At 34.6% G+C, this 25148-nt stretch overlaps 5 protein-coding genes across 14 annotated transcripts; 2 read left to right on the top strand and 3 right to left on the bottom strand.

The window, feature by feature from the left end:
* Positions 1 to 2955: 2955 nt before the first annotated feature.
* LOC133704455 (nudix hydrolase 26, chloroplastic-like) lies at positions 2956 to 5431 on the top strand. Its single transcript, XM_062129278.1, has 6 exons — positions 2956 to 3271; positions 3347 to 3397; positions 3826 to 3918; positions 4666 to 4760; positions 4978 to 5092; positions 5200 to 5431. Exons 1-6 carry the CDS (start codon positions 2999 to 3001, stop codon positions 5263 to 5265), a joined length of 693 nt encoding a protein of 230 aa, XP_061985262.1. The 5' UTR covers positions 2956 to 2998; the 3' UTR covers positions 5266 to 5431.
* Positions 5432 to 7927: 2496 nt separating this feature from the next.
* LOC133704390 (probable galacturonosyltransferase-like 4) lies at positions 7928 to 8971 on the bottom strand. The gene has a single exon (XM_062129199.1). The coding sequence runs from the start codon at positions 8969 to 8971 to the stop codon at positions 7928 to 7930; it is 1044 nt and encodes a 347-aa protein (XP_061985183.1).
* An 889-nt stretch (positions 8972 to 9860) lies between these two features.
* LOC133704316 (uncharacterized) lies at positions 9861 to 12019 on the bottom strand. The gene has a single exon (XM_062129114.1). The coding sequence runs from the start codon at positions 11870 to 11872 to the stop codon at positions 10397 to 10399; it is 1476 nt and encodes a 491-aa protein (XP_061985098.1). The 5' UTR covers positions 11873 to 12019; the 3' UTR covers positions 9861 to 10396.
* Positions 12020 to 13328: 1309 nt separating this feature from the next.
* On the top strand, positions 13329 to 16221 carry LOC133706017 (vacuolar protein sorting-associated protein 60.2-like). Its single transcript, XM_062131513.1, has 7 exons — positions 13329 to 13537; positions 13657 to 13808; positions 14218 to 14311; positions 14860 to 14931; positions 15088 to 15199; positions 15456 to 15613; positions 15918 to 16221. The coding sequence occupies exons 1-7, from the start codon at positions 13469 to 13471 to the stop codon at positions 15969 to 15971; spliced, it is 711 nt and encodes a 236-aa protein (XP_061987497.1). The 5' UTR covers positions 13329 to 13468; the 3' UTR covers positions 15972 to 16221.
* A 2159-nt stretch (positions 16222 to 18380) lies between these two features.
* On the bottom strand, positions 18381 to 22379 carry LOC133704544 (basic leucine zipper 34-like). 10 transcript variants are annotated; one of them, XM_062129398.1, is made up of 6 exons: positions 22080 to 22379; positions 21230 to 21594; positions 20462 to 21138; positions 19365 to 19440; positions 18950 to 19076; positions 18381 to 18756 (listed from the first exon to the last, which is right to left on the bottom strand). In XM_062129398.1, exons 3-6 carry the CDS (start codon positions 20983 to 20985, stop codon positions 18602 to 18604), a joined length of 882 nt encoding a protein of 293 aa, XP_061985382.1. In that variant the 5' UTR covers positions 20986 to 21138; positions 21230 to 21594; positions 22080 to 22379; the 3' UTR covers positions 18381 to 18601. The 10 variants fall into 10 exon arrangements, with proteins under 10 accessions (XP_061985382.1, XP_061985383.1, XP_061985378.1 ...); XM_062129399.1 differs by having other exon boundaries at positions 20462 to 21142; positions 21504 to 21594; XM_062129394.1 differs by having other exon boundaries at positions 21504 to 21594.
* Between the last annotated feature and the right edge of the window lie 2769 nt (positions 22380 to 25148).

Below are 25148 nucleotides of genomic sequence, written 5' to 3'. Positions count from 1 at the left end.
TAATTCATTATCCATATTTAAGATATTTGGTGAGTTGATATGAAAAACTCAGACGATTGGTAAGTGGTAGCAGGCATGGTTATCAAACCCGACCTGAAGATTAACCCAACCAAGGAGCCGAGTCCCAAGTTACACGAGTTGACTCAGGTCAACCTAAAAAAATTTATAAAAATATATTTAAATTTTTAATATTGCATGTGAAAAAAATTAAGAAACAATTCATATGAATATAAACTATAAATGTTGTAAATAATGAAGTTTAAAAGATTATTTCAAAATGTTTTTTATCCTACATTGAAAAAAATAACTTTTTTCTTGTGAATATAGAGTATATATACTAAAAGGTTTCAAATTTCATATTGAAAAAATAAAATATTCTTCTCGTATTTAGTAAACTTTGAAAATGATTAATAACCAACTAGAAAATATAAAAAATAAGGGGTTTCTAGTTAGGAAAAAAAACACATTTGAAAAAAAACAGTTTTTTGTCAGGTTAACCGGTTTTTGCTCATGCTGGTCTTTCATCTTACCCAGATCGATCCAGTTATCAAGTCGATCTGGTCCCAGGTCAACCCGTCGGGCCGGGTTTAATAACTATAGTAAACAAGGTGACCAGTAACTGTTGTAGTAAGAGATGATGATTGGTAAGTCAAGTGATCGGTTTCCGTGGCAGTAGCAGGTGGTGTCTAGCAAACCAGGTGATTAGTAATTGTGGTAATAATAGGTAATGATTGGTAAGTCAAGTGAGTGGTACCTGAAAAAAATCTCATTTGATGGACATAAAGACTCTCCGATGGTAAAATCAGTAATTTTACAAAGAGAGAGTGCAACGATATTTTAAAGAGATAGACTCTGAAAATATGCATACTAAAAATGTTGAAAATGAAGAGATGATAAACCTCTGACTTGAATGATTTATAATGTATTTATAAATCACGAATCTTATTATTTTGCGGAGAGGAGTCGAAATGTAATTTCACCCTTGTAATATTTTAAGTTATATTATACTTAAAATAATACATATTTGATCAGTATAAAATACTAGGGGATTCGTGTGGAGTCTAGTAAAAAATCATTGACAAGTGTTGGGCTCAGGCAAGGTATCCGAGACCATTAGAGGTGAAAGTGGGCCAAAAAGCACTACCGGTACCCAAACACACTAGGATTGGGCATGACAACCCGAGTCCACGAGAGTGCTGGGGTGCATACCCGGAGTTGGGCATACATGCACTGGATAGATGCCTAGTACACTATATGGTGTCCATACGACCATGCAGGGAGTATGAGCTCGGGCTACTTGCTCGAGCCCATGTTCTTGGCGTGTGGGCTCGGGCTCCTTACTCGAACCCATGTTTCTTGGGTGTGTTTTAGGCTTTTTCCTCTTTTAGAGAATTTTTTGTGTATTTTGGAAAAAAATTTAGGTCTATTTTATTTGAATACATCAATATCCCCCCAAGTTTTTGTGATATTACTTCATAAAGACTTGTAAAAATACTTAGTTACCATTACAAGTTCACTGAATTTCCTTCATATGAGAAGGGATGTTGAAATCCCGGATAATAAATCAGAGAGTCCGAGCGTTAGGGTGTGCACTATATTTGAAAAAAAATATAAGTATATAAAGGGAAAACATGATAGTTTATTAAGGTCGTTATAGTAGTTTTTAGGTGTTTTTAAAACAAAAATTGGTTGAAAATGAATTTTAGATGTAAAATACCTTGCCCTGACTTTTCAACAGTCAGAGGGTGGTCGCCAAAATCTGGGCACAATAGTGTTTTCTTTCCAAAAAAAGCCAGGGTGGAAGACTGCCTCTTAAAAAAATAACGAAGACCCAACTATGTGGGGTTGGGTTGACAGACTCATATGTTGTCCACCCATGTCCGTGCACTTAGATATTTTCTTTGAATACTTTTTTTTTTATTTTTTTTTTCAATTTCATTCTTTGATGTTGTTTTTTTAATTTTATCAGTCAGCATTTGATTTATTTTTAATTGATTTTCATGATTTATCTTGTTTTACTTTATTTTTTTATGAAGTTATTATGATCTCAAATAAACACTCTATTATTTTGATTGTGCTTGATTTCATGAATATTTATTTTTATTATTGTTTTTCTTAGGTATTTAAATTATTTTTAAACTCATTATATTTATTTAACCCCTACACAATTTAGCTTTTTATTAACTGCAAAACAAGTTAGCAATGTTTCAGCAGTGCACTCTTTTGAGACTAAAATATCAAAATATTCTTGTAATATTATATTCATACTGCTGCAGTATGAATATAACTTATGTATTTTTTTTTTTAAAAAATGGATAGTCGTAATTCATCTAACAATATAACTTATGTATTTATACGTGGATACAGAATATTTTTTGGGATATAAAACAAAACATTGGATCTTCTACCACAGACTACAAATGTTAAAAACTAAAGATCTTGCGGTGTATAATGTTTTTATAAAATTAATTTTTAATTAAAAATATATTATAAAATATATATATTTTTAATTTTTTTAATAGCATATATATATATATAATTCAATATTTTTCAAGTTAAAAAATAATTTAAAAAAACAAGTTAAAATACATTAATAAATATAACTATAATAAAAACTTGTTTGATATTATGGTGGCGATTACTTTTCATTATATTTTATTTTTGAAAATATATTGAAATAATTTTTTTTTATTTTTTTAAATTTTTTTTGATATCAAAATATATAAAAAAAATTAATTTAAAAAAAACATATTTTTTACAAAATATTTTAAAAACATATAAACAAACCGGTCATTGCTCGAAATTTCCATGATGCATAAAATATCTGAAAATAATTATAGAAAATGACAGGAGAAAAAAATAAAATAAAAAAAATTAAATCCATGGGTAGGGCAGCCCAATTCATATCACGGTAATTAATTCAGCATACAGGGATATTTTAATAAAATCAATATGACCTCCGCTATAAACCCTCGCTGAAACATGAAAACCCGAAGAAATGGCCATATGCCGTTCCGTTTTCTTACATTCCCCCCTTCTTCATCGTCCTCCTCAGCCTCAGGTTCTGTCTAAACCCACTTTTTTCTCCCCAAACTACCCTCCTAAGTTCTCTAAATTCACCAAGTTGCCACTCCTCCATCCAAACCCGAAACCTCACAGCACAACAATATCGAGTCTCGCCTGTACATCATCAGCATCATCATCGATGGAATCACCTCCTGAAGGTTACCGAAAAAATGTTGGCATTTGCCTTATCAACCCATCAAAGAAGGTAGTTGAGTAAAAATTTACGTAGCTGTGAATTTGTGCAGAAAACATGAGCTTATTCTGTGTGTGGACCGTGCAGATTTTTGCTGCTTCAAGGTTGGATATGCCCAATGCTTGGCAAATGCCACAGGTGATTTAAAGATTGGTTTTTGTTTAATGGGTTTTGTTTAGATTTTGAATCTATTTATGGTTTGATTGGTTTTCTTTGAAAATGAATATGCCACAGGTGATTTAAATGTTGGTTTTTTCTAAAAAAATGTGTTAAAGATTGTAGAGTGATGTTTAATTGTGTTAAGGATTACGTAATATCAGTTATTTTGAGGTCTAATTGAAGATAAAGAATTGGAAAAGATTAAGCAGGTAAACTATGTTCTACAAATTAATGACGATGAATCTTAAGTTTTAGTGATTTGGCTGTTGCCTATGTTGCTATAATGATTAGTAAAAGGTTTCATTTTGTGGTACAATAATGTTATATAAAGTTTTTTTTTTAAAAAAAAAAGGGAAAGAAGATTGTTTGTTGATATAGGGATGTTAATGGTGTTTTGTGTGAAATAGGGTGGCATTGATGAGAATGAAGACCCGAAAGTTGCGGTTATCAGGGAACTAAAAGAAGAGACAGGGGTTAGCACAGCAGAAGTTCTTGCCGAGGTCTGGCTTTTTCCTGTCTTTTTTTATTCCCCTGTTTTTCATCTTAAAGGAATGGGCAGCTTATCTCAACTGAATCTTTGAAGGAGAAAATGAAATGCTTTCTTTGAAACTGGTTACTCTAATAAGGAATATTGAAATTTATCAACCATGTGATTTGTCTAATTTAAGCTGGCTTTGAGATATCAAGAATCTTCTCTTTATTGTTAGCCAACATGTTATCCTTGTTAACTTCCATGGCACTACTGAATTTGTTTGAGAAAAAATTCCGCCTAGTGTTGTTCATGTGCTATACTCTGCACAGATATGAAATCATCAGTAGCAAGATCTAGCAAAAAAAAAATGTTTTCGCTAGTGTATTATTTTATTTTTATTTAGCCATGATGTCATTGCTCTGAATGAGGGGGGCTTGTCTGATTCGAAAAGTGGATGTGGATTAAACATGTTAAATGGTTTGCTTCTGGATTATAATGTGCACTCTAGTGATTTGTGCTGTTAATTTTAATGCCATGGTATAGCCTTGTGAGAGTTTATGGACACCATTCTATATCTATGCAGTTCATGTTCATTTATCACATTAGCTGTAGCTACGGATTGATGAACCATGCCTTCTGAGAGCTTATATATTTCTAGTTTTCAGCCTTTGCAACTGATTGACTCTACGTGTTCCTGTTCAAATTATTTTGGGAGTGGCTACAGTTTCTTGTTGAGCATTCTGTGGTAGGTTTACCAACTTGATCGAATTTGCAGGCGCCTTCTTGGGTGGCATATGACTTCCCACCAGAAGTCAGGGAAAAACTTAAACATCAATGGGGATCTGACTGGAAAGGTCAAGCACAGAAGTGGTGAGCATATAAATAGCCCACATTTGGTTCGAATCATCCTACACTGACTTTGCCATTAAGGTCAATTACATTTCTGAACCAATTTAGCCTTGGCTAAGAACTTTTAGTTGACGGTATTAAAACTGTAGGTTTTGGTGCCAAAAGTGACCAACAAACCAGTTTATTTCCTGGCTCGTTTTACATCAGTTAATCACATTTTGCAACTACAAACACACAGGTTTCTCCTTAAATTCACGGGGAATGAGGAAGAGATCAATCTACTGGGTGATGGCTCAGAAAAACCTGAGTTTGGCAAGTGGTCATGGATGTCTCCAGAACAAATAATTGACCTTGTGGGTAGCTTCCGCTGTCTTAATGTTTCTTATTTGTTCCGATCAGTTAAATTCAGTATTCTGATTTTGTTATTGATCGGTTCCCTTCTTCCCTCATTTTCATGCAGGCTGTGGATTTCAAGAAACCTGTATACAAGGAAGTTTTGGCAGTTTTTGCTCCCTATTTTCAATAAATTCATGTACAAGCAACATCTTTGCGTATCTTATACATGGTGTAACACTTGACCAAATGAGCGGACGTTAGTTGGATTACCCCCCTTGGATGCATGTTTGATTCGTTACTGATCGATCTCTTTATGATTAGATGGAAAAATAATAGTTGGTATTGATGTTATTGCAGCAGTTTTGGCAAACATAATTCGTCAGTATTGCCTCCAGTAAATCACCAGCCCTAGCCAACTGCATGTAGTTCCATTTCATCCCATTAAACACTTGTAAGATAAAATATCAGGTTTTCCAAAGGATGCTAGGCATTTGAATTCCATTTGCTGGCCGTGGCCCACACTGATATAGGTTATGTGTTTTGCGTGACCCTTGCTTTTTGTGATTTGGGAATATCAGAAACTTCAAGCAAAGTAGGATTCCTTTCCCTTTGAAATGCATGGAATCACTAGGATTTGTCTATGATTTTCTTGCTCTTTGCCTTTGCTTCCTACTTAAGCAGGCTGAGAAATGACTCCCTTTCAAGGTTAAAAGAGAAGAGGATGCTTCCATAAAATCCATATTATAACTTTTTGTTACCCCATTTTCCAAGGATAGAATAACCACATGTTAACCAATTGCTGAAATAAATATACCATCTCCCAAGTCCCCTCTTTAGACGGCAACCACAGCTGTTCTTTCTTTCATTTTCTTTTTTTTTTAGTGTTTTTGGCACAAGACATGCAGAAAAACGACAACCAATTTCATTCCCGCGGCATTTGCCAGAGGCTCTTCCATTTCTTCATGAACAACCTTATTGCTCGTCCCCTTAAGAGCATCACTTTACGCCATGCAGATGCAGAGCCTCGCAGCTCAACTGCGGTACCTGTAGATGACTCATGGAGAAATGAAGTGGGCTCTATGGTTAAAGAACAAGCACCCTTGATTCTTAAAAGTACTATAGGAGAAGAAAAGCTGCACCATCAGGGTCAAGAAAGGTCAAAAGATACTGGTTCAGGATCTGAGATTCAGGTTCACTTCAAGCAAACTGAAGAAGAATTGGAGCATTGGACTTCTGTTGACAAACTCGGCTCTTGTGTCCATGAACCAATGAAAGACAGCCCAAGAATTAATGATGGTGATCATCCTAAATTGAAGAAAGATGACATCATTCCCATCCCTTTATCAGCGAAGGGACAGCTCCCCGATAACAAGCTATGTTTACAGAAAAGCAAGAAGGTCACTGAGCCATCCCATGACAAGGAGGAGCTCCCCCTAGCTCAAGTGAATGGTGTTGCTAAAGGCATTACCGCTCGACGGAAAGCCCAACAAGAGGCTGAGTCCAATGCGAGCACCATGGCTCGAGGAAGAGGTCCCAAAAAGTTTGTCAGCATACAGGACAGCAAGGAGGAAGATAGAGCTAGGAAAGGTAAGAACATAATAAGTGAAGATTGGACACTACCAGGAGAGCAGGAGCCAAAAGAGGGGTACCCAAGGCATCTCATAAGTGTGGCCTCAAATATCAATGAGAAATCAGATGCATTTATCCAAAGAAAAAAGGAAGCGATGAGAAGAAATTTTAGCGTGGAACGAAAAAAACCTTAGTCTACATACGGGCGATGAGCCGGTTCCTTGTTTATTACTTTATTTGCACCATGCTGTTTGTACCAATTATCATTGACGTTGATAAGCCAGTTACTGTAACTATATGATGCCGCTAAGTGCACCATGGAATTTGTTTCTATTGTCTTTAATTATGTTATAGTTCAATCATAGTACTAGCAAGTTACTCTTCTTTATGTTCCACTGCGGTCTTTTCTATCCACGATTAATGGTATCCTCGAACCAGTTCCGATGTACGAGGACTAGTTATTTGTCCTATCCATATCTTGATTGTTTTTAATCCCAATTCGGATGTAACTTGGTACTTGTCCGATTTTAAGCAGATGATCCGATCCATATCTTGACTCGGAAGCAAACCCACTCACCGAGAAGGCTTCTATTTGGCAATCAATTCAATTCATGACTCGGAAATGAAAGGTGCAAGCAAATTTTGACAATTCCCCAAAGCTAAGATTAAGACAGGCACAGTTTATCTGTCAATTTACTAGGAGCACAGAGGAGATCATAAACTTGCTACAACAGAAGGGCGGGGTTCCACAAATTGAAAAAAAAAACTAAAGAATGAATGAAACTAAACTGGATTCAGAAATAATAATGTAGTACATAGAAAGTTGTATAGAGGGACAAATAATTTTTTTCCACAACCCCCATCATTGTGTCATAGTCCATTTCACAAGGAACTCAAGATCTTCCCTCAAGCTCTATGCAATAGAATCAAAATTGATGAAGATAGCTTCAAAAGTCCATGCTGAAAAGCAGTAGTAGAACCAAAAAATTCAAACCCTTATGGCTTCTCTTTTCCACCTCTTACAACAGAACTTTGATTAGGGTTTTTTCATAAGATGATCTCGATAGGATAGAACAGCGAAAAATCCTCTTTTTTTTTCTAAGATTTTGAAAGGAAAAAAAAAGAAAAGAAAAAGGGTCCTTGTGGACCTTAAATGATATGAAAGAATGGGAAGAAATTTGTTTTTGAAGAGTTCTTTAAAAATTTCGACTTTTTAGCCATCAGTGTATCTCCTCTTGCTCTCCTAAACCACCAAACCCTTCCTTTTCTCACTGACTCCATCCTCATTCTTCAAGAGCATGCATCGATGAGCGATAAAGATCGTATGGAGCCCAAAGATGATCCACAATGCAAGGTTTCCTTGAGTCAAGCCTCAGCCAAGGTTTCCCTTTCCCACTCCAATGAAGCAAACTAATAGGTCCTGGGTGCAAACTCCTACACTTTCCTTCCATGTTGTCACCCCCTAATCCATGCTGGTTCCATCGATGGTCAACTCCTTTTATGTTCCCAGCCAAGACCAATAGAAATGGTGGCAATGAACCTAAATGATAGATTCTCTTTTGCTTTTGCACTGTCATCCACTCTTCAACCTTTTGTGTAATCCCTCCTTGCCTCCACTTTTCCACATCCACAACCATGACTCCTGTGTTAAAATAACAAGGCCTTCTTCCATGAAAAGTCTTGGCCAAAACAGGATCAAGCCAAAATAGGTTAGAGAAATAGTTGGTGAAATTTGCATGACAATATTCTGGAGCAGCCAAAACCTTTTCCTCTAAATCAACCTCCCATAATTTTGCAATATCATCAACAACAACAAGATCAGAGTCCAGATAAATCACACGTTTAACGTCGGATGGGATAATGTCAGCAAGGTAAATTCTAGCATAGTTTAAAGGCTGGTCTAGAGCCTGACGAATGGATTTAGATATCTTGCCGCGAACACGGTTGGAATCAAACCGGTAAAATTTGAAGTTAAGGTAAGGGAAGGTGGATTTGATGCTGGAGAAGACCTCACGCTCGAAACGTGACCAGAGAAAATGGAACTCCATGTTTTCAGGGCAAGTAGAATGTTGGAGGATAGATAAAACGGCAGCCATGGTGCCTCTAAGGTAATTGGCATCAAGAGTCATGACAATGTGGATTCTCTGAAGCCCACAGGAATCCCCATTTCGAAAAGCTGGAGCCTCCCTGAAGACAGGGACAGCAGCGAATGGTTTTCGGATAATACTGAGGCGGATTCCCCCAGAAGAGGATGATGATGATGGTATGTTCGCCACAATGAGGAAAGACAGGAGGCCAAGGAGGAGGGACGAGGCACAGGAGGCCATCCTGTCCTGAACTTGGCAAGGTGCTTTGAGAAAGGCAAGGGTAGGTGGTGCTCAGGGGAGAAGAGCAGCCGTGGCCATTGTTGGGGGTTGGTTAAGATAAGGTTCGAAAGAAATAAAAACTAATGATTGATAGACAACAGGAAGGAGAGAAGTTGGTGAGATTGTGAGGAAGAGAAGATTCCTCGGAGGGAAGGAGCTGTTGTGTTCTTTTTTTGTAATAAACCGAAGGCAAGACCCCATAGAGCTTGTACGAGATTCCTAAACTGTTTTACCATTTAGGAAGTGAATTTTTTTTTTTTTCACTTTTTTTTTCTATATACCCTCCAAGTTTTTTGCCTACTTCATTGGTAAAACACGATTTTATGGGAAGATTTTGGTGTTTTTTTCACTCAATTTGTTCAACTTTTAGGTCAAGAAATAGAAAGATTGTTTTTTCCAAAACAGTACGGAGAAACAAATCGAAAAATTATACAGAATAATTTTGTAGTTACATCATCATTTAATGAAATGATTTTATAAATCAGTTATATTACACTATACAACACTTGCCACATCAGTTTGTGTGTGTAAAATTTCCCTTTCCAAAAATATATAGTACCACGCACCCTCTACCACTATGGTTCACAGAAAAAAGGCAAGCTTTCGAAAGAAATCTGAAAAATAACGGCAGACATAATATATAGGAGAGCACAATTAGAACAAAAATTCCTCTAAAATGGGATTTAGTCAAAGCTTGTTTTGCAGATAATGCTGTTAAGTAAATGATACCTGCTGAAAACATGATACTCTGAATCATACTATTGATGCTAGAGTTCTGTGAAGAATATTGACTAGAGAGAGGCTAATTCTCTCCAAATCTGATAAGAAGAATGCCAGGAAATTCTTAAAATAACTGAAGGAAAGGTTCTTTACTGCATGTTCCAATTGGCCCATTCAAATATTGTTAGTCAATCATCTACCTCTCTTCCTGAATTACAAAGATCATGCAAATTGATAAGAAATTTGCCTATCCTTGATGGAAGATTATTTAGAACGGCAAGCCATTACACAAAGCACTGTCTAGTGTATAGAGTTTCCCACGTATTGTTGCACTCTTGAATTAGCAATTCTAGGCACTGGCACTCTCTCCAGCAGCCATGCTCAACAACAGAAGCAACCTAGCAGATGCTTAAAACCCTGAAACTTAGCTCTTGAATGTCTCAAAATTTGACATAATTTGTCTATACAGTGACAGAACACTTGAACATAAACAAGGACACGTTGGAAATGAAGTCATCCGGTTGTTCAAACATCTCGTAGACCTGCAAAATACATCATGTGTCTCCTCATTTACAAAGATGCCATGCCATATTGAAATCTGATTACTTAATTCCCCAGCTGACCCACACCATATATGAACTCCGCAAGCACGAAGAAGCAAAACTCTCAAATCATCCGATCAAGTAGATTTTCAATTAGATCTGTGACAACACCAGAAACAATCCGAGGAGAAAACCTTCTAATCATGTCTTCCCTTGCTCGCCTTCCCCTCATATTTGCTTCCTCAACATTAGTTATTACATGCCTCATCAAAACTTGTAGCTTATCAATAGAAGGTTCAGCCCAAAGATGCCCTTCAAATGGCCCTTCCATAACTTTACTCATTCTATCCACCAGTAATGGATAGCTATTCTCCTCTGTCAAATACTCTGTTGGTCCAGACCAATTCGTTGCAATAACTGGCAAAGACATTGACATGGCCTCCACCAGAGGCCTCCCCCACCCTTCTCCTCTTGATGGAAGAACAAATGCATGGGCAGCCTTATACATTCTTGGCAAATCAACCTGAGCTATATGAGTACCAATCACATAAATAGGCGCCCAACCTTTAACTGGTTCCTCTATGCCAGTATCCTCAACAAACTCCACAATCTTGTTCCCAAAATCCCTATCAGAATGGTAAGGATTTGTTAGCAAGTACAAAGCAACCCCATCAATCCTAGAAAACTCTTTCAAGTATGCTTTCAACAATACATCCCACCCTTTCCTATACTCCCACTTAAACACACTCAAGAACACAAACTCAATCTTCGAATCCAGATCCTTCTTTCCTGAACCCAAAACCAAATTCCCTATTGAAACAAGATCTAAAGGCTCATACTTTAAAGGATCAAAGAACTCAACATCAACAGCCTGAACCACTTTAACAACCTTAGATGGATCAACCCCACTTTGCACAAACGTAGACACATGAAAATCAGTAGGAACCCAAACATAATCCATTCTATTACATCTCTTAACATGCTCAGCATTCACTCTATCAGTCTCAAACATGGTTCTACCAATAACAAAATTAAAATTTTCATAACCAGTTGGTGGACAAGGCCTGGTTTGAAACAATGGTGGGTACCAGGCACCAGGCTCACTATGACATATCACAATAGTCTCATTTACTCTGCATTCAGTTTGATAAAGCTTAACAGCCAAGTTCTTGGTTTCTTGAGGCAAACCTTCCCAAAACTCCAAAGATTCTAGATCACCGTGTTGCTCAATACTCAACTTAAACCTTTTCTTGTGCACGTTTTCATTAAGTGCTAAAATATATGACCAAGATTCTGAGCTATACCCACCACCTGAAAGGAAAGGTGCCATCCATAAAACACAGTGAGAGGGTACGGAAATGTGATTTGTTTGTTGGGTTTTGGTGGGGTTTTGGGTTGAATAAAGAAACCCTAGGAGTTCTTGAAAATAAGTGGGGTTTGATGTGAGTGTTGATTTTAGGTGTTGGATTTTGAAGTAGTGGCTTGTCTTGATGAAGAAACTTAATGATATTGCTAAAAAGAGGATCGGTATTGATAAACAGTAGATTTTAGAGGGTTTTGATCTTGTTGCTGGGTGTGGCTGGTTGTCATGCGTATCCATGGTAGTGGACTACTGAGAAATTTAGAGATCTAAAACTACACAGAGCAAGTGACAGAGAAGTACCAGAGCTTGAGAAGGTTCTGCCTAAGGAGAGGAATGAGCTCTTCAGTTCTGATCCCCTAATATCCGGAGGAAGTTCCAGTTTTCGGCTTCTAAAAGTGTAATATTAACCTCGAATAAAAAAAAAATCATACCAAAATATAAAATTTAATTTTTAATAAATTTAGTGGGAAGAAGAAACTAAAAAAAAATTAATCTTAAAAAATAATATAATAAAATGATCTAAATTTACTTAGATTAATTCGTGAAATTCCTAATCCAAATTATAAAAATAAAATAATTTCATATAAAATAAATTAAAATAAATAACAAAACTTAAATCATAATCAATCAAATATTAAAAATTTAAGTGATAAAACTAAAAAAAATTAATTAAAAAATAAATAAGAAAACTCGAAACAATTAGCTTAACTCATTAAACCTGTGACATGAATCATGGAGTTGAAATAAAAAAAAAAAGCAAGTCATAAAGAATTATCCAATATACAATAAATTAAATGTTAAAGAATAAAATTACAAAAAATATAAATTTTTTTAATAAAAAATTACTATTTGGTTGGAATGGAACGACCGAAATGAAATAAGAGCATTTCGGACAAAATTTAGTTTAAAATTCTATAAAAGGTTGAGATTGTGAATAAAATAAGACTTATTTTAATTTTTAAACTAGAAGGAAATATTTAATTATTTTAAACAAAATTAAATTAACAACCTTACTTGAAATTATTTGATGAGTTTAAGTTTCTATCATAATTATAAAACTTAAGATGGCATAATGATTTAATCAGATAACTTATATATTCAAAACTTAATCTAGATTAAGTTTTATTTAAAAATATTTTAAAAAAAATTAAAATAATATTTTATTTTATTTTTAAAATTTAAACAATCTCTAAATTATCTTAAAATAATTATAATTTAAACACCAACCAATTCAATTTAATAGATAGTACCACTCATATAAATTATTTCAACTGCATATAAAGATTCAAGTAAAATATATTTTTTCAATAATAAAAAATATCTTCAAATCAGTTTAGGTTCAATTAAAACTATTTTTTTCAACAAACTATTTTAAAATTGCACCCTCTACATTAATCTCTAATAAGGTAAAATAAAATATTTCTACTCATAAAATATTTTCACTGACTTTTACTGATAAAACTCTTTTAAAAAATCATTGTTCCAAAAAATAATTGTACTTGTATGTAGCAATTAGTCCAAACAATATCAATAAAATCAAAATCAAAATCACTACCAGTTACAAAAACTGGTTTCATTACATGGCATGTTACCATTGGACCTAAAAAAACAATCCAACCAACCAAAAAAGGACACGTCATAAATCAAATAGAACCCTTATCCATCAAATAACACTTTCATTGCAAGCTCCAAGAAACTTCCTTTAACGCGTAAAAGAAAAACAGAACCAAAAGCAACAGTCTTTACTTCTTCGAAAACAAGAAAATCTCTTTGTTTTTCTCTCTCTCAATTCTCTCTTTCAAGAACTTGATCGTTGTGTTTGTTTCTGGAAACATGAAGAGAGTTTTTGGTGTAAAAAAAGATAAAGAACCACCACCTTCAATTCAAGATTCATCAGATAGGGTAACTTTTTCTTGAATTCTCTGTTTGTGTATTTTCAAGAAAGTTTTGAACTTGGATTTTAGTATTGGATTTTGTTAGATTTCTGACATGGGTTTTTAATTTGATGATAAAAATGTTAGATTAATAAGAGAGGTGAAACAGTAGATGAGAAGATCAAGAAGCTTGATGCAGAACTTGCTAGGTATAAAGAACAGATCAAGAATACAAGACCTGGACCTGCTCAAGAGGCTGTTAAATCTAGAGCTATGAGGGTTCTTAAGCAGAAGAGAATGTGAGTATTTACATTTCCCCCCCCCTTTTTTAATGTGATTTTTGGAGTTAAAGGGCTTGTGGGTTTTGAATTTTGTGATTTAAATGACTGGGTTTCGTTTGTTTTTTACTCTGGATTTGATAATGGTTGGTTGTGATCATAACTTTGAAAGAAACCCTGAGGTTTTCGGATTGTTTTTCAGAATTTGAGCTTCAAAGTTTTCACCTTTTTCGTTGCGTTTGAACCACTAAACTGTAGAGCTATTGCCTGTTTGGATGTTGATTTAGGGTGGGTGCCATTTTTGTTGGGCGTAATGAAATGTAATGGATTGCATTTGCTTAAGTTTAATGCTAGGGTGATGCTATACAGCTTGATTTGTATATTGTCAATTGCCTTAATGGCTTATGTGATCGATACATCTGTTGGACAGGTATGAAGGACAGCGTGACATGCTTTATAATCAGACGTTCAACCTTGATCAAGTTGCATTTGCTTCTGAAGGAATTAAAGATGCTCAACAAACTGTATGTTCCAAAACATCGATATAGTTTTAAAAATGTTCATGTTTGAAGTAACTAGTAAAAAGTAACCTATAAAGCATCTGTTTGTGAAACTGCATTGACACTTAAAACCAATTTTTCTTCTGCAAAAAGTAGTGGACAGTAAAGGCATACATGCTATGAATAAGGCATCCCTGTGAGTACTTGTTTGCATGTCGTTTCTGAAGATTCATCTTACACCATATAGATTTGTGGTTGCATTGGGGATGGGATGCTCACCTCGAGATATTTGTTTGCCTTGGTAGCACCTAAAGGGGCATGGTTCAAGCTGGTGGAGCAATATGTGTAATCCAATGGGAACCTGCAGCCTACCTCATGAGAGGTAGGGGATGAAACATCTACTGCTAGGGAGGGATTGCTTATGATTCATGAACATGGTTTCTTGTATCATCAGCATGCATAGCCATTTAGTTTAAGATATAATATATATGACCACGGTATTGTAAGTGAGCGAGTTTAAAAAAAATTTACTTCACTTCTCACACGCATTAATTTTGTGGTGTTCTTTTCAGGTGTCAGCTTTGAAATCCGCCAACAAGGAATTGAAAGGAATGATGAAAACTGTGAAGATTCAAGATATTGATGTATGTAGTCTGTCAATTCCAAAGCCCCTCTTCCTATCCTGTCTTTATGGCTTATCTATTGGGATCTCCTGGGAATCACGATGAACTGATAATAGGTGTTTTGTACCCCCACCCCCTTTTTATTATCTCTCTCTCTCTCTCTCTCTCTCTCTGTAGAACTTGCAAGATGAGATGATGGACTTGATGGATGTTAGCAGTGAAATTCAAGAGACGTTGGGTAGAAGCTACAGCGTGCCAGATGATATTGATGAGGAAGATCTCATGGGTGGTAAGCTTAAGATCATTCAAAGGCTCAATACAGTTTTTTTGAACACAATTGAAGTTTTGATTTGCCATTCAGCCAAGATGTTTGAGAAGCAAGTTCTTTAATATTGTATAGCACCTTCAGAAGAAGGAGCAGATTGTCGAAAATATTTCCCCTACTCTGCAACAAAAATTTGAAACAGCCGTTCATGCACTGGTTTCAAATAAATAATCCGTCTGTAATTTATATCTTATAATTGTTCTATTCATTTGGAATGCAGAACTTGATGCTTTGGAAGCAGACATGGCAATGGAAACTGAATCTGATGGGGTGCCTTCTTATCTGCAACCTGATAAGGAACCTGATCTTGATTCAGAACTGAACTTGCCTTCGGCACCCACAGGACATGCAGCACCAGCTGGTAGAGCCAATAATCAGGTATTAAATAGTACAGCAAATATATATATTCACTATAGTGAGTGTTGTGAGAAGTATATTGAGTCACATGGTTCCTTAAACTCTCATCGTGTATGATTGGGAAGAAACGTTTCTCTATTTAATGGGACAGAATACTAATTTATCTATCAAAAAAGGAAAACAATGGAGTTTAGATTCCTTCATACAAGCTTAAGAGAACAGCCAGCTTGTTTCCCAGAGTTAAATATGCTGTACCCGCATTTGCCATGTGTCTTTCTTGGTGTTTTGCCTAATGCTTCTTTCTTTGAACCTTGATTCTTGACAGGCTGAGGATGAACTGGGCTTACCTGCTGTCCCTAGGGCATCTCTTCGTGGTTAGGTAGTTTCTTTTGTGATCCCTGTGAATGTAATTAAAACTTGGAAGAGCTGTATGCTGCACCCTTGTAAACGTGCATATTTACCACGATTGATAGGGTGATTTAATTGGTGTTTGGAGGGCTTTAGTCCTTGCAATGATTTAATAATAAGTACTGTGAATACATTTTGTGAAAAGGGATACCTCTGAACAGTTTGGCGATTGGAATCTCCAAGGTTAGATATGTAATGAAGTTGAAATTTTTTACATGTAATTTCTTTTTTTTTTTTTCAACTTGATATCAATATTTTGATTTTTCTATGTTTATTATAATACAAGCTAAATGATGCGGGGAAATTACTTAGAGCAAGAAATATTTCACTGTGGATTGGAATTACAGTTTTACTTTTAATTTTTCATCTTTTCATGAGCTGATAAATGTTTCTTTAGCTTTCTTCCACAAGAATATCTAAATTGTTTCAATTGCTAAAGGTATGGAAAAATTACTGTAGATCAAGAAATATTTCACTATAGATTGCAATAGTAGTTTTATTTTTAATTTTCAAGTATAAGCAAAAAATGTTTTTAGCCTTAGAAAAGATTAAAAAAAAAAGCTTTGTTTTTAGGGGTATTATGGTATTTTTATTCATGGGTATTTTGTATAATTAAGAGGACCATGGGGACATTTTAGTATTTTCATGTAGTATTTTTTATTTTTTAATCAAAAAGTTACTAGAGTGTATTCCACACGTTCCAGCGAGTGGGCAATATCTGCGCCATTAAAGAGGTGCATGAGATGCTTCCCAGTAGTAAAATCTAGTCAATCATCATATCATTAGATGTGTAGTCGTGCTCTCTTTCATATTGAGCGGTGCGTGTAAACATATCATAGTTGGATTACTATCGGTGATCGATTGTTTGTTTTTTTTTTCTCTCATGATAACTAAAGTACATGATTATCCTTTCTTTATTTGTTGTTTGTTTGGATTTGGCATGGGTTGTCAAATCCAAGACGACAACCATGTTTGATGACAGATTCAGACATGGGTCTGATAAATCTAGGCGCGCAGGTCTGGCAAGGCTGCCAGACCTATGCACCAGGCCTAGCTACTGTGGGTTAAGCATTTTTGTCAAACTCAAGTAGCGTGAGTCTTGCATATTGCCAGACCCAACTAAACTTGGATTGGGTATGATTGCAAACCCAAGATCTTGTATTTGACATGGTTGTTGTTGTTATTGTTTTTTTGTATTGTTGTTATGATTATTCAAGTAAACTTGGGTCAAGTATATTTGTCAAACTCAAGTAACTCGAGTTTAAAAATTATTTATAAACAAAGTATAAATAATTTATAAACAGTAAAAATCTAATTTAACATTTTAGATCTAAAAATTCAAATCATATCTTTCTATTGAAATAGTTTAATTTTTATGTTTATGAATTTGTTATTCCTTCAATAGAAATTTTATCCTCTCTTTTTTTTTTTAATTTTTTTAAGTCAACGTCTAGGACTGACATGACCAAAACGCTTGGACCTGCAACCATGTCAAACTCAAGTGACTTGGGTTTGACATAATTGTTAAATTTAAAGGGTTTAAAACATCATTTATATTCTTTATATTTTTTTTAAATAATATTGACTCACTGTGAAGCGCAGGTGAATATACTAGTATATATATAAATATTAAGTTTGACCTAGTGTTCTTATAAATTTTTCCAATAAATATCAAATTTTATTGGTTTAAACTTAAATATAGTAACTCATAAGCAATTCACGTTATGATTATAACATTACTTTGAATTGCATTATTTTAAGAATCTTACATGAAGCATAAAAGAAAAAAAATAGAAAATTGTACATTTGACATCAGAAAAAAGAGAATGTTATAGTTTTACTATTTGAAATAAATATTGGCTGTTTGGAAATGCCAGCGACCACTAGGATTCTATCCTTTCTCGCATTTCAGATCGCAAAATACTATTGCTGGTCTCCATTCTTCTCTTCCCATGTCAACTATAGCAAAAACATAACTTTTGAAGACATGCATTTCGAATTTATTGTCCAGCAAGAAATAGTTCTCTGTTGCATCAGTCCTCACCAATGGGACGATAAAACGCATGTGACACATCTAAATGCCAATTGTGGAGTATAAAATCAAACCTGTCTTTGTTATTTTTCCTTTCCTTACCATCACTTTAAATCTATAGCTTTCTACACGCTGAGTATTCTAGTGCAGTAGCGGCACCTAACTGCTGTGATGCCGCAGTTGAATGAGCTAGGAAGGTGTAATTTTCAATGCTTAAAGGTGGAGAGATCTTCTGCAATGAAGCTTTCTTTCATTATTCCTCGTTTAGATTTGAATTCATCAGATGATAAGAGCTTTACTTTAATGATCAAGCACGAGATTGTAACCCGTGCATGGATGCAAAGATAATTATGGTGAAAAGATGATGCCACTCCTTGTTATACAAGTCAGTTCACTGGCGGTTCATGTACAGCAAGATATAAACAACTTGTGCCCTGGGAGTGCAAGGTATCCTAACCAGTATATGACATGATGCAGCAAGGCTGTCTACTTTTTTCACGAAATGACACCGATGAGTAGAAAATCATGTTTGAGACGTATTGTTGAAGCATGGACAAGGACTCCCCTGACTAGTTAAGATTAAGTTTTGCCATCTGCCATGTAACTTCTGATCTAGCTGCCTCCGGAGGGCGACTTGATCTGGAATAATTTCTGAACTTCAAATTTGTGAAACCTAACTTGTTTTTCATTCTCTCAGCTTCCTTCTTCAAAGCCATGTGTTGAGCTGCAAGAAAATGCATGGAAGAAGAAAATAATGTGCTAGGGAAACTTGAGTACCTTATTCCAGTTTCGTACAAGAAAAACTAGAATAATAAGGAAGCTGTGTTATGTTTCTTCCTCGTTGAAAGAGCTTTGAAATCCTCAAATATTATATTTGGGATGAGTTTTCAAGAAAATCATAGAGATATGAAACTCACCCTCTGCGATCAATTTTTCCTGCCGTATTCTGGCCTCCTGTTGCTTTAATGTGTTGTTTTCCAGGGACAAGGTAGCACGTTTCTGAAGCATAGAAGCAACCTTGACAGCCAACTCTGACTCCAAAGTCTGCAAAGAGTTATACAGCCGCTGAAATTTTATTTACTAAACAAGAAATTCTTGACAAAATAAAAACTATGAAATTGAAAATATATTGCCAATAGCATCTATAGGATATGATTGAAAATTTCTCAACACCAGTTGATAAGATTTAGTCGATGATTTATCATGCACAAAGATTAAAGTTTCCCCATCTACATCAAGAATAAAATTGCTGCATGCTATCCCTGCAAAGAGAGATTCAATCATACAGAGACTAAAGTGGGACAAAAATGCCTCATCTCTCAGAGGTATTACCTGCAGAACATTAACAGTTCTTTCAAGTTCAGCAATATACTGGAGTTTACGAACTCTTGAGCGTTGCCCGGAATGCCTATAAAGAAAGCCACCAAAACCAGTAAGATTGTCTCCATGTTTTGCATAACGTTAATGAGAGAAGACACTAGAAAACATAAAGTTTTAGATCGAATACTTTGTTTGGAAGTGAGAATTTCCTGACTTTCATCTCAAGTACAATACAGTTGCAAATAACACCACGCCCTATGTACAATGGTAGGTTTTCCATGATATTCTTCATAGTAAAATCCCTAGGTGTGCACTTAAATTAACAGTGTCAGCCAGCACCTACAGACTAGAATAATCATATACCCTCCTCAAGCACATAGTATGAAGGCGCACAATGGACAGTAGTACAGAATTCTGAGGCTTGCTCTCAGGTGGAAAATTTGGTAGTTGTGCTCCAGTCAAAGTTTATGTCTAGGGACATTTGTAAGGGAAGATTGGTTAAGGAAAACCACCAACAGAGGTCATCTTGGATGACCATACTAGTTCATGGAGTAGTTCTTACCAGAAAATTATACGTTCCCCCGGAGTTCGTATTGTTTCAAAAGACAATTGGAATCAATACACAGAACAGAAAATCTAACGCCTACAAGACAACTGTTCACAAACATGACCAAGACAAGCTTAAATGAAGCTTTTCAGTACAGAACAACCTGTGAATGTGAAGAGGGAAGGGGGGCCATGGTATAAAGTGGACACATCATAATCAGCAAGGAAACATAACTACAAATTACTTGAGCAAAGCTGAAACTAGGTTGCTAAATCTTGGTTCAGTACTTCCAAATTGAACCTAACATGGATTCCAAATTAAGCTAAATTATTGTTAAAGCAAGCTGGGGCATTAACACAATCAGAAATCTTCACCAGAATATCAGGGTAATGCAGATAACCATCCTAAGTTTACAACAACAAATGCCTAAAAATGTGAGAAACAGACAAAAAATATAGCCTGTAAAATTGCTTAGAAATTGATGTGATAACAAGAGTAATTACGATTACCTTAGAAGTACAAAATAAGCGAGCAATCAAACAAGAGTGTTTCAGATTCTAACCGTTTCACAGGGTTTGTCTCGCTATTGAGCTCCCCAGCTGAACCACATGCATTCCCCATTTGATCCAAGGGTTTAATCCCCGAAATGCACAGGCTGCCGTCTACATACTGCAGAGGATTTTGAAATGCATACTCCGATAGTGCTGATGCTATGGCATTTTCCGAGAAGGTCACAATCCCTCTTCTCCTAGGAGAATTAGGACCATACATAGAAGCTGACTCCAGTCCACTACAAGTTTCATTGCCACCTGAAGCGGCTTCATCATTATATGGACTCAAACCTGAAAATGAATCCACAATACCATCCAAGAGGGTGACCGAATCACTGGCCGACCGGAGAAGACACTTTCCTTTTGAATCTGCATCTTCATCACTTAACAAATCATCAAGCCATGCTGGCTTCTCCTCCAGAACTGAACCCTGGGAGGGAGATCTATGGTGTTGCGGACTAGATTTGTGAATTGGATGAGAAACGACATGCTTCTGAAATGGGCAGCGAGGAGGAAGTAGGGATTGCCTTGACATGATGAAAACCAATAACAGGGTTTTTTCAAGCTTCAACTCTCACAGATATCCATTCTTAGGCCTGTATTGCATGCACCTCTAAAGGAAAGAAAACAACACAACATGTTCCCCCATTCAGCAACTTTAGTGTCATGTCTCTTACAGCATCCTAACCTACCTTATTGGTAGAAAACTTTATAATTAGAAAAGATTTATAGAGCTTGTAAAAGGAATCAAAACAAAGAGGGAAAAGATAGGCAGTAACCAAGATCTGCCAAAAAGCAAAGTCCTTTGCTCCACAAATTTCAAATAAAAGTCCCGGAAGAGCAAAAAAAATAAATTCTTCTTTTGCAACCCATTCATTGTTCAAAACAAACACCAAACTTTTGTTGCCTAATGCCAATCCATTGCAATAATAATAACAGGAAGACATACGTGATGAACATCGTGGCTTGCAACAAAGGGAGGGTTACAACTTACAGTACAGATTCCCTTCAGTGAGAAATCAAGAGTAAATTGTCTTTAAATGAGTTCATTACCTTCACCATTAAATACAGGATTTGACTACGAATGTTTGATTCCTATTCTTTTTTCTGTATTCTTTCTTTGGCTCGTATCACCCTTAAAATCCTGCAATACAAAGATTTTTCTTTTAAATTTTCTAAAATCCAAAACGATAAGAATCGTAAGTTCCCATTATTCTATCTTCCCGCTTTCACTGTTTCACTCACTGTCTAGGCAACCAAACTCGAGGCTAGGAAAAACCCAGAACCATAAATGATCGGTCTACTGCTGCATTTAACATTTCTTGCAAAAAGAAGAAGAAGAAGAAGAATTGACTTTCATAGACGAATTAAAACTACAAAGCTAATAAATGTAATTTAATCAATGCAACAGTGACACCCTAGAGTAGAAAGATTCAAACTTCACTGAAATCAAAATACAAAAAATAGTAAAAAAAAAACAACGTAACATAAAAAGAAATCAAAAGAGAAAATAAAAACCCTGAAACAAAATCAAATTTCTCAGGAAGAAAATGAAATAAAGAACCAAAACACTAAAGAAAAAAAAAAGAAAAAGAAAAAAAAACCATGAAGTTTAAAACTTGGACTCACCTTTCGTACTTGCTGTTAAAAATATCTTCACCAACAAGGAGGGAAAGGGAGAGGAAGGAAGGTGAGGGAATAGTTAAGGTGCTAAGGAGGCAAGGGACCCTTCGTAAATCTTGCAAAAATAAATACTAAGACAAAAAACTACTACAGTGCACTACACCACACAACGCCACGCAAAAGAGAGTAGCTCTACTAAACTCAGTGACTCGGTCACTCCCATTTGCTGCTGTTTGTGGGATACAGCAAGATGGGAGAGTACGGATTGTGGGCCCTCTGCTTTGGTTGGTCATGTCAGCCTTTCACTTTTCTTCCTCGCTTAGCAAAACCAGATATAGAAATTTGGAGTATATTTTTATTTTATTTTATTTTTCAAGGCAGAGCTAATAAATATGAAAGCAAAGATATGGTAGCACGATTTTCTATGATGCTTTAAGGTTTTTTCCCGCCAGATCCTCGGTGATCATCTGTATTTGCTCGTGTAATCCATGAATAATTTAGCTAAAAATGCTAAACTATTATTTTGTGACGACATATTTAACCCAAAAAAACATATATATATATATATATAAAGGTAGATTGTTTTTATTATGAAATGGATATTCTTGGATTTGTTTATTCATCAATCAAAATTAAATATATTTTCTAAACATAACATTAATGACACATCCTTTAATTATATTTATGAAAATTTAATGATTTTTTTGAATATCAACTCTGAGATTTAAATTCAAAAAAAATTATATATCCTAAATATTCAAATAATTCGATTTAATATTTTTTTTCAATTAAGATATATTTCTAATCTCACCTCCAGTGATTCACGAGTTCATTTCTTAATCTATAATTAGATTCTTAATACTTATATGCTGCTAAAAAAATTATAAATGATATATCTTTTCGTTGAAGTGGTGGAAGCAATCCAAATTAACTTTTATAGATCATATTAAATTAATTTTTATAGAATATCAAGCAACTATTTATATTTATATAATTACTTTATATTGTCAAGATTCCTTAATAAATGCAAATCAGCAAAAATAGGCAATCATATAATAGATTTTTGTCCCGCTAGACCGTGGTTTAGCGTAACGGGTAGGTAACCTAACCCGTTTCTCACCTTCGATGCACGTGGAAAATCTTTTGTTGCTGTCACTGCTTAAAATAAATCGCTTGCGGGAAAGAAAAGAATCCTAGAGCCTGGAGAATATTAGAGTAAGTTACAAACCAGTCCTTTTAGTTTTACAAAAGTAACTAATAATCCATGTAGTTTAGAAATTAATTAATTAAATTAAGTGTCGATCGTGCTTTATTTAATGTTTTTTATTCTTAAAAGTATTCTATTTTCTTAGGAAATTTACATACAACTTACTTCTTTTTCATTTTTATGTTTATTTTTAAGAGAAAAAAAAGCCGAAAAAGAACATAACATGGATAACACATGGATTTAAAAACATGGATTTATTAATTTATTTCGAGTCTTATAAATTTTAAAATTATTAAAAATTTATATTGTTATTAATTTTAAAATATATAAAATTAATCAAAAATATACATGAACTAACCCGAATAATCTTAAAACTTTGCTATTAATAACTATGCAGTAAGATTAGTGATAGAGCACGGCTTGATGTGACATTGATATTTCAAAAGGCAAAACAACTAGCTAGCACTTAAAATTAAAAACAATTCTTGTTGACAATTCATGGCAGTAACTTTACAAATTCCTTCTTGGATTGGAGACATGTTTTGTGGGTATTTTTGAAAAGGTTGTGCATGTGTAACTTAGGCATCACCGTTACTTTTAAAAAGTTACAAATTATATTTCTTGAGAATATAATAACTATAATATTAATTTTTAAAATATTGCAAAACACTTGAAAATTACTATCACGAATAAAATTTTTTTTGAAGTGTAGTAGAGATTGTGTTTTAATTTTAAAATGTATAATTCAATTGGTTAGATTCTAAATTTATTTTTTATAGATCACCAGTTCGAGTTCCATAAATCTTATGGTCACTAGAGACTTACAAAACCGTTAATTTCAGGACCCGTAAGATTAGTAGAGGTATGTACAAGTTAACTCGAAAAAAAAATTACAAATTATAGTTATTGAGTATAAAATAACTATAATATTAATTTTTAAAATATTGCAAAACACTTGAAAATTAATACCATGAATAAATACCTTTTCGGAAGTTAAATAAAGATTATGTTTTAAAATATTTTTTATTTATAAATATATCAAAATAATATATATTGTTTTTATTTTTTAAATTAATTTTTTATATTAACACATTAAAACAATAAATAAAAAAAACTGTTTTTTTTTAAATAAATTTTAGACAAACACACCCTAAAAAACAAACAGAACCAGATTCGAAATCTTTATTCCAAAACCGGCACTTTAAACACTTATTAATCATAGAAAACTGGAAGCACTCACCTACTTGCTTGATTGTTTCTAAAATATGTTCATTATTAAGTTAATTGACGTGACTAATCAGGTGCAATACAACTAAACACTTTGATGATTAAACACTCCATAGTACCACCACCACCAAATATTTCTAGATTCTTAGGAGCTCGGATGGCCTTGTGCCTTGATGCTGGTCGCCTTGTGACGAGGTACCAAGAAAAAAGTAGTGATATCTTGCTGCTGAATATATATCTTGGTTGGTGAGTGAGATGAGACAAGTTGTCAAGTTGATATGATTAATTTCTTAATGCAAGTTGTTAAGCTTTGCTTAAAGGGTTAATGAGTTTTAAGCTTTCGATGCTCATTGGTGCCCAACCCTAGATGATAAGACCACCATTATCGAAATTATAAATCCAACAAAGATGGTATGCGAGTTTATCACAACTTGGTTTCATAGTATATATTATAGTAAATCAATCAGTCCATGTAACATCACGAATAATTAACGAGTATTTACCGTATTTAATTTTATATTATTTTTTTCATAAAAAAGTAGATGAAAACCATATAAAAACAAAAGATCGCACTGAAACATTGCAGGACGTTCATGGGGTAGGCGGGTAGCATTTGGCAAGGTACATCTAATGGCTTGAAG

The sequence above is a fragment of the Populus nigra genome, chromosome 10 (assembly GCF_951802175.1).
Source record: "Populus nigra chromosome 10, ddPopNigr1.1, whole genome shotgun sequence".
NCBI classification, from domain to species: Eukaryota; Viridiplantae; Streptophyta; class Magnoliopsida; order Malpighiales; family Salicaceae; genus Populus; species Populus nigra.
Note: the sequence above shows the minus strand (reverse complement) of the source record. Positions and strands in the feature narration are given on the sequence as shown.

Bases quoted from the DNA above. Each gene is read 5' to 3' on its own strand.
- LOC133704316 (XM_062129114.1), bottom strand. From the start codon at position 11,872: ATGGATACGCATGACAACCAGCCACACCCAGCAACAAGATCAAAACCC.
- LOC133704455 (XM_062129278.1), top strand. From the start codon at position 2,999: ATGGCCATATGCCGTTCCGTTTTCTTACATTCCCCCCTTCTTCATCGT. The intron at 3,398-3,825 runs GTGATTTAAAGA...TGTGTGAAATAG, and splicing joins ATGCTTGGCAAATGCCACAG to GGTGGCATTGATGAGAATGA. The intron at 4,761-4,977 runs GTGAGCATATAA...ACAAACACACAG, and splicing joins AAAGGTCAAGCACAGAAGTG to GTTTCTCCTTAAATTCACGG.
- LOC133704390 (XM_062129199.1), bottom strand. From the start codon at position 8,971: ATGGCCTCCTGTGCCTCGTCCCTCCTCCTTGGCCTCCTGTCTTTCCTC.
- LOC133704544 (XM_062129398.1), bottom strand. From the start codon at position 20,985: ATGTCAAGGCAATCCCTACTTCCTCCTCGCTGCCCATTTCAGAAGCAT. The intron at 19,077-19,364 runs GTAATACCTCTG...AACTCTTTGCAG, and splicing joins GAACTGTTAATGTTCTGCAG to ACTTTGGAGTCAGAGTTGGC. The intron at 18,757-18,949 runs GTGAGTTTCATA...ATTTTCTTGCAG, and splicing joins GGAAAAATTGATCGCAGAGG to CTCAACACATGGCTTTGAAG.
- LOC133706017 (XM_062131513.1), top strand. From the start codon at position 13,469: ATGAAGAGAGTTTTTGGTGTAAAAAAAGATAAAGAACCACCACCTTCA. The intron at 13,538-13,656 runs GTAACTTTTTCT...TAAAAATGTTAG, and splicing joins TTCAAGATTCATCAGATAGG to ATTAATAAGAGAGGTGAAAC. The intron at 13,809-14,217 runs GTGAGTATTTAC...TCTGTTGGACAG, and splicing joins GTTCTTAAGCAGAAGAGAAT to GTATGAAGGACAGCGTGACA.